The 14,107-nt window shown below is 35.1% G+C and overlaps 2 protein-coding genes across 4 annotated transcripts; one reads left to right on the plus strand and one right to left on the minus strand.

The window, feature by feature from the left end:
* The first annotated feature begins 55 nt into the window (after window positions 1–55).
* LOC122528262 (fatty acid synthase-like) lies at window positions 56–9,126 on the plus strand. The gene is made up of 19 exons (XM_043653217.1): window positions 56–374; window positions 437–687; window positions 747–978; window positions 1,163–1,581; window positions 1,643–1,936; window positions 2,001–2,208; window positions 2,301–2,461; window positions 2,526–2,843; window positions 2,990–3,495; window positions 3,614–3,918; window positions 4,046–4,444; window positions 4,530–5,560; window positions 5,633–5,874; window positions 5,956–6,652; window positions 6,717–7,548; window positions 7,607–8,079; window positions 8,153–8,407; window positions 8,499–8,753; window positions 8,850–9,126. Exons 1-19 carry the CDS (start codon window positions 191–193, stop codon window positions 9,039–9,041), a joined length of 7,254 nt encoding a protein of 2,417 aa, XP_043509152.1. The 5' UTR covers window positions 56–190; the 3' UTR covers window positions 9,042–9,126.
* On the minus strand, window positions 9,123–11,783 carry LOC122528272 (rho GTPase-activating protein gacM-like). 3 transcript variants are annotated; one of them, XM_043653239.1, is made up of 4 exons: window positions 11,583–11,783; window positions 10,594–10,835; window positions 10,231–10,506; window positions 9,123–10,064 (listed from the first exon to the last, which is right to left on the minus strand). In XM_043653239.1, the coding sequence occupies exons 2-4, from the start codon at window positions 10,827–10,829 to the stop codon at window positions 9,842–9,844; spliced, it is 735 nt and encodes a 244-aa protein (XP_043509174.1). In that variant the 5' UTR covers window positions 10,830–10,835; window positions 11,583–11,783; the 3' UTR covers window positions 9,123–9,841. The 3 variants fall into 3 exon arrangements, with proteins under 3 accessions (XP_043509174.1, XP_043509173.1, XP_043509172.1); XM_043653238.1 differs by having other exon boundaries at window positions 11,153–11,782; XM_043653237.1 differs by lacking the exon at window positions 11,583–11,783 and having other exon boundaries at window positions 10,594–11,137.
* Window positions 11,784–14,107: the final 2,324 nt, after the last annotated feature.

Genomic DNA, 14,107 nt, shown 5'->3' on the forward strand with positions numbered 1-14,107 from the left:
ATAAAATCAACATGTGGAGGGGAAATATTTCGGTATAAGAAGCCTTTTTTCGTTTCTCCAGATCTTTAATCGTGTCGACAGTCTCACGGTGATTTGATTACTCAAAGATACTCGACTAAAATATCCTTCTTTTGATATCAAGATAATCGAGAAGATAAAAATTAATAAGTGAAGCCAAGAAAAAACAAAAATGTCTTGTAACGTAAAAGTAGATCCGATGAAGATAAATTACGCGGCGGTGGAACCAGGAGAAGAAGTGGTAATTACTGGTATCTCTGGAAGGTTTCCAGAAAGTAGGAATGTAATGGAACTAAAGGACAATTTAATGAAGAAAATGGATCTTATCACGGAGAACTACTCAAGATGGAGACTAGGTAATTGAGATTTAACTTTGAATCACTCAGAATGAGAATGAAACTTCGTTGTACATCGACAGATCAATCGGAAGTTCCAAAGGCTGGTGGTAAGGTGACTGATTTATCCAAATTCGACGCAATCTTCTTTGGCGTTCATTACAAACAAGCTCATACGTTGGACCCTATGTGTCGGATGTTGCTGGAACACGCGTATGAAGCCACCGTCGACGCAGGATTGAATCCTAGACAACTCAAAGGAACCAATACCGGAGTTATTATAGGATCTTGCATCAGCGAGGCGGAGAAGATTTGGTTCTACGAAAAGCTACAAGTAAACGTTATTTAAAATTAACTCGTAAGTACCTACTACTATTTCGGATATATTTACAGGCAAATGGTTTCGGTATTACTGGATGCAGCAGAGCCATGTTAGCCAATAGGATCTCCTATTTCTTTGGTTTACACGGTCCATCTTACGCGATTGATACAGCTTGCAGTTCTAGTTTAATCGGACTGGATCAAGCTTACAGAATGATTCGAACTGGAATCTGCGACAAGGTGATCGTCGGAGGTTGCAACCTTTGTCTTCATCCCTACGTATCTCTTCAGTTCGCTCGTCTCGGTAAACCATAATAATTTTATCAAATTCGTAAATCTTTACTTGCTTTAATCAAGTGTATTTTACTTCTGTTCTATTAATGCTCATTAATGTTTCAATTAGAATGTAATTTGAATGTCCTGCATAATTAGAATGTACCTATATGAACGAAGACTCAAGTTTCATGTTAATAAATATTTAATATCAGGCTTACTAGCTCCTGACTGTCGCTGCAAATCCTTCGATGCAAAAGCAAACGGCTACGTCCGCAGTGAGGCGATCAGCGTGATCCTCTTGCAGAAGGCAAAAGACGCGAAGAGAATTTACGCACAGATTGTCCACACGAAAAGCAACTGCGACGGATACAAGGAACAGGGGATTACATTCCCTGCTAGTAATGTTCAGAAAATGCTTCTGACGGAATTCTACAAGGAATGCAAAATATCTCCTAATGAATTGGCCTTCTTGGAGGCTCATGGTACCGGAACTAGCGTCGGTGATCCTGAAGAATTAAACGCTATTGATAAAGCCATCTGTCAGAAAAGGACCATTCCTCTTAAGATTGGTTCGATTAAGTCGAATTTGGGTCATACTGAACCTGCCAGTGGTCTTTGTTCGATAGCTAAGGTATGGAATCTTTAGAATTCTTTGTTTAAATAATATGAGTTCAATAAATACATATTTTAAGATCATCATTGCGATGGAAAGTGGTTTGATTCCTCCAAACATCAATTTCGAAAGTCCCATGAAAGGCATGAAATGCTTCGAAGAAGGAAGAGTCGAAGTGGTCACAGAACCAACCCCATGGAAGGGTGGTTACGTAGGAATAAATTCATTTGGCTTTGGTGGCGCCAATGCTCACGTTTTATTAAAATCCTATACGAAGGAGAAAGTGAACAACGGAGCACCTTCTGACGATTTGCCAAGATTAGTGGTAGTGTCTGGACGTACGCTAAAAGCGGTAGAAACTCTTCTCAATCATGTAAGTAAATTAAATTGTAAAAGAAATTGTAAGAAGATTATAAGAGTAATTAATTATTTTCTAGATTGAAAGTATACCAGTGGACGTCGAATACATTCGTCTCTTCCATGATATTCACTCCGAAAATATAACTGGTCATTTATTTAGAGGATACACACTGGTCGGATCAAAGACGTCAGAGAAACCACCAAGAGATATTAAAGAATATTCTGGCATGAAGAGACCAATTTGGTTCGTGTTTTCTGGAATGGGATCACAGTGGCCTGGCATGGGTACGTCGAGAAATTTTAGCACCATGATTCAAAAGCAATTTACTGGAAAATAATTTAAAAAAATAATAAATTCTATTGGTCTTATCTAATAGGTGAATCATTGATGAAGTTCCCCATCTTTGCCAAGGCCATCCAGAAGTGCGACACGATCTTAAAACCACACGGTGTCGATATCGTTGATATCATCACCAACAAGGATAAGAAGATTTTCGATAATATTTTGAATTCTTTCGTTGGAATTGCTGCTATTCAGGTAAGATGATTGTAAAAGATGATTTTCAACATTTGTATAATAGTAACAAGGGATGTTTATTCAGATTGGTCTTGTTGATTTGTTAACATCCGTGGGTATCGAACCGGATAACATAATTGGTCATTCTGTCGGAGAACTCGGTTGTGCCTACGCGGATGGGTGCTTCACTGCCGAGCAGATGATACTTGCAGCATACTCTAGAGGTCTGGCGTCTATCGAAACGCCAATGATTCAAGGATCCATGGCTGCAATTGGTCTAGGATACGAAGAGATCAAAAACTTATGCCCACCAGATATAGAGGTTGCTTGTCATAATAGTTCCGACAGTTCTACCATAAGTGGTCCAACTGAATCTGTGAAGCAATTTGTTGCCGAGTTACAGGTTTGTTTTGAAAAAATATAATTCTGCAAAATTTAATGATAATTTTTTAAAAAAATAATCAAAACCTGCAACGTCTTCTTCTTTGACGTTAAGTCGATTCATTTTAATCTTTTAAAATTTTCTTCATAATCTTCCAATTGTTTCAGGCAAATAAAATCTTCGCAAAGGAAGTAGCATGCAGCAATATAGCGTATCACAGTCGTTATATAGCAGAGGCAGGACCAAGATTATTGTCATACTTGAAAAAAGTGGTTCCCCAGCCAAAAGCAAGAAGTTCCAAGTGGGTGAGCACTTCTGTGCCTCGCAATCAGTGGTATACGGAAGCTGCCAAGTACTCCTCCGCGGAATATCACACTAATAACCTGTTGAACTCTGTCCTGTTCGCGGAAACAGCGACGCTGATACCATCTGATGCTATAACCATAGAAATTGCGCCTCATGGTCTACTACAGGCAATCCTGAAGAGATCCTTAGATCAGAATGTAACAAACATTGCACTAACTCAAAGAGATCATAAAGACAACGCTATATGCTTCTTGCAAGCCCTTGGGAAATTATATAATGTTGGTCTACAACCACAACTCGCGAATATTTATCCACATGTAGAGTTCCCTGTTAGTCGTGGCACTCCCATGATTTCTCCTTATATCAGGTGAGTGTAACAATGTGTAATATCAAGTCTCTGAACATGTATTCAAAACTAGAAATGCTAATAACGATTCTTTTTTCGATTGATACTTTATCAAAGAATGTCAATGTTAAATTTTCAGATGGGAGCATTCTGAAGATTGGTACGTGCCAATGTATCGTCAAAGTCAGAAGATTAGCACGGCAGAGCGAACAATTGAAGTAGCTCTTAAAGATGAGAACTACGAGTATATGATGCATCATGTGATCGATGGAAGAACTCTAATACCAGCGACGGGTTACCTAATTTTGGTTTGGGAGACGATTAGTTTTTTACAAGGCAAACTTTATGATGAACTGTCAGTGGTTTTTGAGAATGTGAAATTCGAACGTGCAACAACTCTGCCCGCATCTGGTTCCGTTCTATTGACTGTCATGGTTCACAGAGGTCTGTATCTTTTTATTCTCGTTTCAGTTCTAAAACATTGCAAATTGTATTGTAAATTCATTAAACTTTTTATTTATACTTCTTTAAATTTATTTAATATATTATAGTTAATTTGATACTTTTTTAGGATCTGGAAAATTCGAAATATCAGAGGGATCCACGACAGTAGTGACAGGAACAATTCGCGAGCAAACGAATGCAGATCAGCACATAATTCCAGCTAAGTTCTTGACTGAAATCGAAGACGAGGAAGTTCTGACCAGCAAAGATATTTATAAAGAGTTAAAACTCCGTGGTTACCAATATACGGGACTATTCTGTGCGCTGAGGAGCGCATCATGCAAGGGAACGAAAGGACGCATCGCTTGGATGAAAAATTGGGCCGCATTTATGGACAACATGTTACAGATGAAGATATTGACTCTTGATACTAGAGCGCTATATGTACCAACAGCAATTCAGAAACTAACAATTGATGTGAAGGCTCATAATGAAATAATTCGATACCTTACGGAAGAAGATAATGGTAATTTTAAATCTATTAATGTCCTTAAAAATATAAAATTGCATAAATATCGTAATCGTAATGAGATATTGTAATTGTTTTATAGAAATTCCAGTCTCGATATACAATGATTATGACACTGTAATATCTGGCGGAATCGAAATCCGCGGAATAAGGGCCAACGCGATTCAATCTCGAAAACTAACGTCTGTCCCTATCTTGGAAGAATACAAATTCGTAGCTCATCGTGACAAAGCACAAATATCGTTAGAAGAAATGATCATCTTGTCCGCACAACTTGCATTAGAGAGTCACATTATAACCAGCCCAAAGATTCTCGAAGTGATCGATCAGGAAAACAAAGTATCAATTGAAGAAACTCTCACTCCGATCTTTATGAAGGTATTGAGCGATTTACCCGTGATTCGAGCAAATTTGGTTCTTGCCGCAGAATCAGAACGAGGCGAAAAATTATCACTTCCTGAGACTGTTACAATGATAGAACCACAAAAATTGCCAGAAGATGGCAATGTCTTTATGGCAGCTGCTCATGATATTTTATCTAACAAGAGAGCTGACATTTTGGAACAACTTCTAGTTGCAACAATGGACCACGGATTTATCCTTCTTCGAGAAAGTGTTGTCAATAGGGATACTTTGTCTTATCTTCAAACTTGCAATCTGAATGTTGTACTAGAAAAGTCTTTTAAAGAGCAGACTCTGTTGCTTCTGAAGAAAGCAGAAAAACCACCTCAGAAAACAGAAGTAGTGTACGTGAACAACAATGAATTCAGTTGGTTAGAGAATGTAAAGAAAATCTTAAACAATGAGAAAGATAAAGATAGTGGTGAAACAGTAAGATTGATATTAGTCGCAGAAGGAGATATGGAGAATGGTGTTCTAGGTTTGGTCAAGTGTTTAAGAAGAGAGCCCAACGGTGAGATTGTAAAAACTGTGATAATTCAAGACGAAAATGCTCCCAAATTTTCATTGGAAAATCCATTCTACTCGAAGCAGCTTGATATAGACATTGGCTATAATGTCTTGAGGCCAGGAAATATCTGGGGAACTTACAGACACGTTCCTTATCCAGAATTAAAGCCAGTTTTGATTCCTCATGCCTACGCTAATTTAAAGGTATCTTAATATTTGTCGTTATTTAAAAAGAAAATTTAATACAAATTTCCCACGATTATATATGTACTACAGGTAAAGGGAGATTTAAGTTCCATTCGATGGATGGAAGGTTGGATTCAACCAAATGAGAAAGACCATAATATCGTCAAAGTGGTGTACTCTTCATTGAACTTCAGAGACGTGATGTTGGCTACTGGAAAATTGATGGCAGAAACAATAGTGAAGAAAAGAGAAATAAGCGACTGTCTGATTGGTTTTGAGTTCAGTGGAATCGATTCTAATGGAAAACGCGTAATGGGATTCGTCGAGAGCAAGTAAGATATGTCTCAAGTAATAGTCAGTCATGTCAGTAATACAGGTCTTCTGTTAATTTCATAGATTGCTTACATCTTTAGGGCTATATCAAATATGGTCATTCCACATAAATATTGTTTATGGCCAGTGCCAGACGAATGGTCTCTGGAAGATGCAGCAACCGTTCCATCTGCGTATTTTACTGTCTTTTACGCCTTTTATTATTTTGGGAAATTAAGAAAGGGCGAAAAAGTGTTGATCCATAGTGGAAGTGGTGCAGTAGGCCAAGCTGCCATTAACGTAGCTCTCTCTGAAGGCTGTGAAGTATTTACAACAGTAGGCACGCCTGAAAAACGTAAATATATCAGAGAAACATTCCCCAGTATAGACGATGATCACATTGGGAATTCTCGAGATACCAGCTTTGAGCAAATGGTAATGAAACAGACACGTGGAAAAGGCGTAGATATAATTTTAAATTCTTTAGCTGAAGACAAGCTCCAGGCATCGCTTCGTTGCCTGGGTTATCGCGGACGTTTCTTGGAAATCGGTAAATTTGATATGTCTGTTAATAATCAAATTGGAATGGAAGTGTTTTTGAAAGAAATTAGCTTTCATGGAGTCATGCTCGATGCCATAATTAATAACGATTCACTTCAAATAAGTGAAGAAGTATATCACTTCATTTGTGCTCAAATGAACAGAAAATGTATCAAGCCTTTGGTCAGAAAGTGCTTTGAGAAAAACCAGTTGGAGGAAGCTTTTAGGTATATGGCGGCAGGAAAGCACATTGGAAAGGTAAAAACATTATTTATCTCTATAATTGATATCTCATAAATAAATGTTACTCAACTGTTCATAGATTCTGGTTAAGGTAACAGATGAAAATACGCCTTTGAATACACCAATTCTTGCTTATCCTCACTTCAATGCTATAAGAAACAAGAGTTATGTAATTATTGGTGGTCTTGGAGGATTAGGTCTAGAACTTGCAGATTGGTTAGTCCTACGTGGTGCTAGAAACTTAGTAATGGTTTCTCGAAATGGAATCCAAACTGGCTATCAAAAGCTAAGGACAGAGATCTGGAAATCCTATGGAACGAAAATCCTCATAATATCTGGCGTAGACGCGTCGAAAACCGATGATTGTGAGTTTATCCTAAAATCGGCAGAAAAACAGGCAGCTGTGGATGGTATCTTTAATCTAGCAGCTGTATTAAAAGACTGTCTGATGATAAACCAAACTGTGAAATCATTTGAAGAAAGCATGAAACCCAAGGCCATGATCACCAAGAAACTGGACGAACTTTCTAGGAAAATTTGTCCAAAACTTCGACACTTTGTGGTATTTTCTTCTTTGTCATGTGGAAGAGGAACTCCTGGACAGACTAATTATGGCATGGGAAATGCCGTATTAGAGAGAATTTGCGAAAGAAGAGTAGAAGAAGGTTTTCCGGGCATGGCCATTCAATGGGGAGCTGTAGGAGATGTTGGTCTTGCTGCAGAAATGCTAGAGAACAAGCAGCAGCTAGTAATCGGTGGAACCTTACCTCAGAAGATATTCTCATGTTTAGAGGAAATGGACAAATTTTTGTGCCAAAGTAGACCAATAGTGGCCAGCATGGTGGTTGCAGAAAAACGTTTTAACGCTAAAGAAGTTAGCAATGTTCTGGAAGCAGTGATGAATATTATGAGTACGTTCATACATTTACAATTCAACTTACATGTAATAATATTGTTCTTCTATTATAGGTATAAAGGACATAAAAACTGTGAGCCATAATTGTTCCTTGGCTGAATTGGGCATGGATTCTATGATGGCTGTGGAGATAAAACAGACTTTAGAAAGAGATTTTGAGGTTTTCTTAACTCCACAAGATATTAGAGTTTTGAACATTGCCAAACTTGTAGAAATGTCTGCAAAAGATGAAAAGAATAAAACAAAAGAAGTTAAGAAAAGAATAACCAAGACAGAAAAATTAACTGGCATGAAATTGCTGATGAAGACTCTAAACGTTTCTATACTTGACAACCAGTATTGTATAGAGCTTCCAGTTAAATGTGGTGAAAAGAAAAATGAAGTATTCCTTATACCTGGGATCGAAGGATCTGCCGAAGTTTTTGCTGCATTGGCATCAAAATTAAAATTACCTGCCACTTGTTTACAATTAGGAATACATGACAACACTCCGTCGGTGGAAGAAATGGCCGAATCTCTTTTACCAGTATGTTTTAATAATAAAAAAGGAAGGCAAGTCAGTTACAATGCAAAAAAAGTAATTTTTTTTTTTCTTTTAGCATGTTTTAGCAAGGAGTAAAAATCGTAGAAATTTCACAATAGTTGGCTATTCATATGGATCATTGATAGCTATAGAATTAGCAAGAAAATTAGAATCTCATATTCTAGTCGGTGAACTCATACTAATAGACGGATCTCCCGATTATATGAAAGCTATTATATCAGAACACTTAGCATCGCTTTCAGAAAATGAACGTCAAAATAAATTCCTACTTGAAATCTTGAATCTCCATAATCCGCTCTCCGTCATAGAGGTAATTATCTTTTCAATACCAGTCGACTATACTCAATATATGAAATTCTATATTTGATTCTAAATAATTAATGACTAATTCGTTTTTATAGTGCACATTAAAGCTGGACAAGTGTACTAATTGGAATGAAAAGTTAGATGTAATAATCAAATACGCAGTTGACCAAGTTCATAAGATTTACACGCCAGAAGATCAAAAAAGTATTATATCATTTATGTATAACCGTATCTGTGTATTAGACAAATACGATGCCTCTTCCTTGCCACCTCTTAGAACGCCTATCACGTTATTGGTACCAACAATCCCAGCTGTGGTATTTCCAGACCCAGCATATGGTTTGCAGAAGGTAACTGTTAATATTAATTAGTACTAGTAGCAGATTCATGAATTAATATGTATAATATAGTATAATATGTATAATAAAATTATTTTTCTTATTTAGTTAACTCATGGAAATGTGATAGTACACAAGATCGAAGGAAATCATATTTCCATATTGGATGATTGGAGAATCGCGGCAGCCATTAATAACGAACCTTTGGAGGACGCGAAAACTTTTAAGGACAACCTAAATTTCGCATCTAGTGACGGGAAATTAATTTCACAGTCCAAAAATTTAACAGGTTTATCGTAAAAAAGAAAAATAAGGATGGTTCATAATTCAGCAGTATCTAACATTCTGTACTTTCATAATAAATAAATGAAGAACTCAATATTAATGAAACGTTGTCATATTTTTATGCAAAATTATCATACATCCAGAAACATAGCGAATTCATTCATATGACAAACGATCGATATATCACAATAGTCTTATCATTAATTGTTACACATAGTGTAGAAATAAAACTATTTTGTTTCATTTTTTTTTTCTCATTTTCTCGCTGCTCTTACGCATTCTACTATTCTTTTATATATTTTTTTTCTTTTTTTTTTCTTTTTTTTTCTTTTATGAATATCACATACTTATAATTTTAATCGCAATCAAATAAAACATGTCGCATACAAAAGAATAGATAATAACGAAAGATATTGGTAGTTCTTAAACAACCATGCAATTATGCTGTATTAATAATAACTACAATACTGAGTTCCACATTAAACCCATGAAGGTATTTATTGTAAACACCCTTTTTTTCTATTTTCTCTTTTCATCAAGTTTTGCAGACAAATCAAATTTAATATACAAAAGGAACTTGGCATTTTCACATTTGCATTTCCTACTGTAATCGGTAAGTATATTTCCAATAACTACCTAACTTTCATTTAAGAACTTTATACTCATTTACTTTAGACAAACTTGTAGTGTCAGATAAAAAATATAGAGTATGATTTTTTTCCTTCCAATTTTCATACATAATAAAACACGAAATCGCATTTTTTGTTTGTTAACCATATACGAAAATGTAAAAGTAATTTACTAACGAATTAATTTCATAATTCCATTGGCTCGAAAATTGATGAACTACTTGGTATCGTTTGATTTAAATTATTAATATCTGCATTATTATTATCATCACTGTTGTTATTGTTGTCACTGCTGTTATTATTGTTGTCAGTCGCAACTGGAATTGGTGTTGGTGTATCCCTCGTTGGTAACATACGAAGATGTTTGCTTGGCGGTTCCCAAAGGACTAAAGCCATGGAGGGCTTCTCCCTGAAAGGGAAAAACTGTAAAGCTTTATCATCTCTACTAACAAAAATAGTGATATAATAAAACAAACACAGAAAGTTTGATTTAATCCAGTTTAATTTAATTGATTTAATTTAATTTGGCCTAATAATCTAAAATGAAGTTCACATTAAAAACTAAGAACACTTACAGTTTGGATAACAAGGAATTTGGAAGAATAGGTTCCTGTTGGATCCTTTTTAGTTCTTCTGACAGAATTAATCTGGGTCCAGTTTTGATTTGATCTACTATTACATTAGTTACATCCATTTCCAATTCCATATTTAACTTCCTAGGAGTAACTGGTTGCGAGTTGGCTGTTGAAGTCGATGGTACTGGAGATTGTTGTTGATAATTGGGACTAATGTGCAAACCTTTAAAATGTGCAGCCATCTTTTCTTCTGTTATAAACTGCTTTGTTTGCCTCCTGTAGCATTGTATTATCGTTCAATAAATATAAAGTGCTGAAAAAATGAAAAAAGGTCCTTTTGCAACATTTACTTCAACTACTTACATATCTAGCAGATCACAGGCCTCAAGTTTTCTTTTCTGATGGAGAACTGGTTCAAAACTTGGTCCCCCGGTAAATCTGACTAATTCTGGTTGTTGGAGGGATGGCACACTCCATGGTATAGACATTGGAGGCACTTGTGGCATTTGCATCCATGTCCCTGGTTGTTGTGAGGTATTTTGCTGGCCCATCATATGTTGAAATATAGATGGAGGTGTATGGAGATTTGCTCCTCCCATTGCATTCTGAACCGGAGTAGGAGAATAGATTTGATACTGCATAGATAATGCTGCCATATTTTTAAATATTGACAATAATCGACAATTTCGAATACAACAATTTGTTCTTAAAAATTTATAACGATTTATTACAAATTTCTGAAAATTCAGTTTTATCGTTTGTTAAAAATAACAATATTCGTGACGAATAATAGCTTAGTGTTGTCAGATTGTAAATATGACGAAATTCAAGAATATTCTGAATAAAAGTGATACGTTTCCTCCGCAGGATATTTTATTTTGATTTTTTATTAAATCAACATGCAAAATAGTAAATTGCCTACTGTCATTTGGAACCAGAGAACTCGACAGAATGTGCTTGAGTCTTCTAGTGTACGTTGTGACGTGCAATGAATTTCACAAAAGCATCAGTTGTGTAACATATACGTTTTTGGCACAAGTCTTGTGAAAAAAAGGATGTATGACAGAAACGTTTCAAAACACTTCGTCACACAATACAAATCCTTGAACTGTTTGCCAGACGCTAACCTCTATTCGCTCTCGTTTAATTAGGTAAAGTATCGTGTTTATTGTATAATGATACGTAAATGCGTGTTAAACCGGGAATAGTAGGAGTATTACTCCCTAACGATATATTTGTCTACAATACACGCTTTGTAATGCGTGTTACACTGTTCGAGAAAGATCACGAACAGCTAATTATTTGTTTTCGTCTCGGAGCATCACGATTTACAATAAATCAGATGATCATACGTATAGCAGATATCAGCGAATAGTCTGACTGACAAATATTCCGCGTGACTATATCTTCACTGGTGCAAATACATGCAAGTATTATTAAGAGTCTCGAATCACGCAATAAAGTGTAACTTTATTGCGAGACAACGGCAAGTTGCACTACTCAACCGTACGCTTGGGACTCTAATAATGCGTTCTTAACCTTTAAACTACGAATTCGACTGACTTAAAATGTTTGCGCATGCGCAAACTTTCATCGCGGCGGAAAATGTCTCTACAAATATCTCGAATATTCTCGATATTTAGACGAAACAAATTCATCTAAAATATAATAATTATAATAAAATTATAATAAAATATAATGTCACTAAGGTATTTAAACACTAAACGTAAAACATTTCTGTGTACAATTATACAGGATGTTCCGTAATTAGTGTAGCAGATGATGCTACAGAAAAACGTGTGTCGAAAAGAAAGAATAAAAATTTTTTCATTAAAGCCTTCGAAAAAATCGAGTTTGAGAATTTAGCAAATACACTCGAATTTAACAAATTCTAGATGTGACAAAAAAGAATAATTAACAGGAAATTAATTATTACTCCACATACAAAAGTAAGTAAAAAACATAAAATATAGTTTTATACGTGTGTCGTTTTCGATTTAATTTATCGTTTTGATAAATTTTCAAATTTATCTTCTCAAAAATACAAGCTTTAATGAAAAATTTTGTTCTTTCTTTTCTTCTCGTTTTTTCACGTTTTTTCATCCTACTCGGTTGTACCATTAGTTACAGATATATACACACTCTGGAACATTCTGTATACATAATATACAATACTGTTTGAACAATACGTTTCGTAAACTTTTGACGAAATCTTCAAATAAAATTTTTCGTTTCCACATAATGTATTTTTACAACATTATAAATATCATTTGACATAAAGTACACAAGTACACGTGCGAAACTGACACGTGTGAGTACGCAATAATATTCATTACTAACGCCTTGAGATATGCAACCAGGTTTTCAAGAGAGCAAAAGAATTACATGTTGCCTTGCTGTAGGCTCAAGTAAAGGAAAATCATACATGTACATTATTCATTCTATTCAATCAATTGTAGTTTTACTTCGTGAACAATTTAATTTGCATAATTTCCTAGAATTGTTTTGCATCATTATCTCAAGATCAGAGAAAATGAGGAATAACAGTATTGTTCACAAATTACGCGTATCAATCGAAAAATTTTACACTGTCACATTCTGAATAACATTAAAAACATGCTGTGTTATAATATAAAATATACATTTTAAATTCTTATTCCACACAGAAAATTTACCTGCATCCACCTGCTCGTATCTTAATTTGATAGCGCTGTAAAATCTGTTTAGTTTTGAAAAGTCAGTACATAAAATAAGATGCTCTATCGTCATTCTTCTTTTATTCAGATCTCAATCTCGATTCCCTAATCTTTTCTTGAAACACAATTGACTCAGAAGATAATATGAATCTCCAATCTTGTTTCTCCTACTTACAAGCATCATTTCATTATTTGAAAAAAGAGTTTAAAATTTTAATAAAAAGATAGAAATAATCCAATTAGATTTTTCCGACTTTGTTTTATTACCTACAAATAAGAAGAATTCAGTGATAAGTATTTAAAAGTAAATACTAAAAAATATATTAATCTTTAAAAAAAAAAAATGAAAATACTTCAACCAGGATTTTCCAACTCGATTAGTTCTCTCTAACTTTGAGCATACAATTGAATATGCAAATAAGGCCGTGAGTAAATAAAAATTTTCCTATAAATCGTCGATGGCACACATTCATGCACAACTCCTTGAAATCTGTCTTGCATCGTCGTGCACCTACTGCACAGAATACAAATAATGAAGTACACAGTAACCATGGAATAATTTTTATATGTATAAAATGATCATTCGTTATGACCTCCGTTTAAACGCTACAGAAATTGGAAATGCGACGAACGCATCCTAAACTAGTGAATATCATCTACCGTTCATTTTTTTTTACGGTTCGGCGACGATCCGTATCGTCGAACCCTGCAACATAATGCAATTCGAATCTGTTCCCCGAGAATTGCTTTTCCGCAACTAACGTTCTCATCTCATTCTCCGTTTCTGTGGTCATCAGGATGGTTTTTCCACAGCGATTCCCGATAAACTCGTATATCAATAAATCAATTCCTATACATCACTTATCTGCATACAAACACGCGAAAAGCGCATGAATTTTCAAATTCCTCTGGAATATTTTTTTTTAATAGGAAAATTCTAATAACGGTAAACGCAAATATTCTTCTTGAATATTTTTTAATTATATCTTAGTTAATTATCACTCAAGTGAACAGATAATTCTAATTGCACGTCACTAATGCTATTTACATTCGCGCTTCTATATTGAATAATATTTGATCGTGTTAAGGTAAGGATAATAAGAGAGAAAGAAATCAGTCTGACACTCGTAGCAAATAAACTTCTATTTATGAAAACATGGAAAGAGTGGTCAGCTATATGC

The sequence above is a fragment of the Frieseomelitta varia genome, unplaced genomic scaffold (assembly GCF_011392965.1).
Source record: "Frieseomelitta varia isolate USP_RPSP 00005682 unplaced genomic scaffold, Fvar_1.2 scaffold_248, whole genome shotgun sequence".
NCBI classification, from domain to species: Eukaryota; Metazoa; Arthropoda; class Insecta; order Hymenoptera; family Apidae; genus Frieseomelitta; species Frieseomelitta varia.

Excerpts from the sequence above, each read along its gene's own strand:
- LOC122528272 (XM_043653237.1), bottom strand. The coding sequence starts at position 10,886 with ATGGCAGCATTATCTATGCAGTATCAAATCTATTCTCCTACTCCGGTT. Across the intron at positions 10,507-10,593 it reads GCCTGTGATCTGCTAGATAT|GAGGCAAACAAAGCAGTTTA; the intron begins GTAAGTAGTTGA and ends ACAATGCTACAG. Across the intron at positions 10,065-10,230 it reads AATTCCTTGTTATCCAAACT|GGAGAAGCCCTCCATGGCTT; the intron begins GTAAGTGTTCTT and ends TTTCCCTTTCAG.
- LOC122528262 (XM_043653217.1), top strand. The coding sequence starts at position 191 with ATGTCTTGTAACGTAAAAGTAGATCCGATGAAGATAAATTACGCGGCG. Across the intron at positions 7,549-7,606 it reads AGCAGTGATGAATATTATGA|GTATAAAGGACATAAAAACT; the intron begins GTACGTTCATAC and ends CTTCTATTATAG. Across the intron at positions 8,754-8,849 it reads CAGCATATGGTTTGCAGAAG|TTAACTCATGGAAATGTGAT; the intron begins GTAACTGTTAAT and ends TTTCTTATTTAG.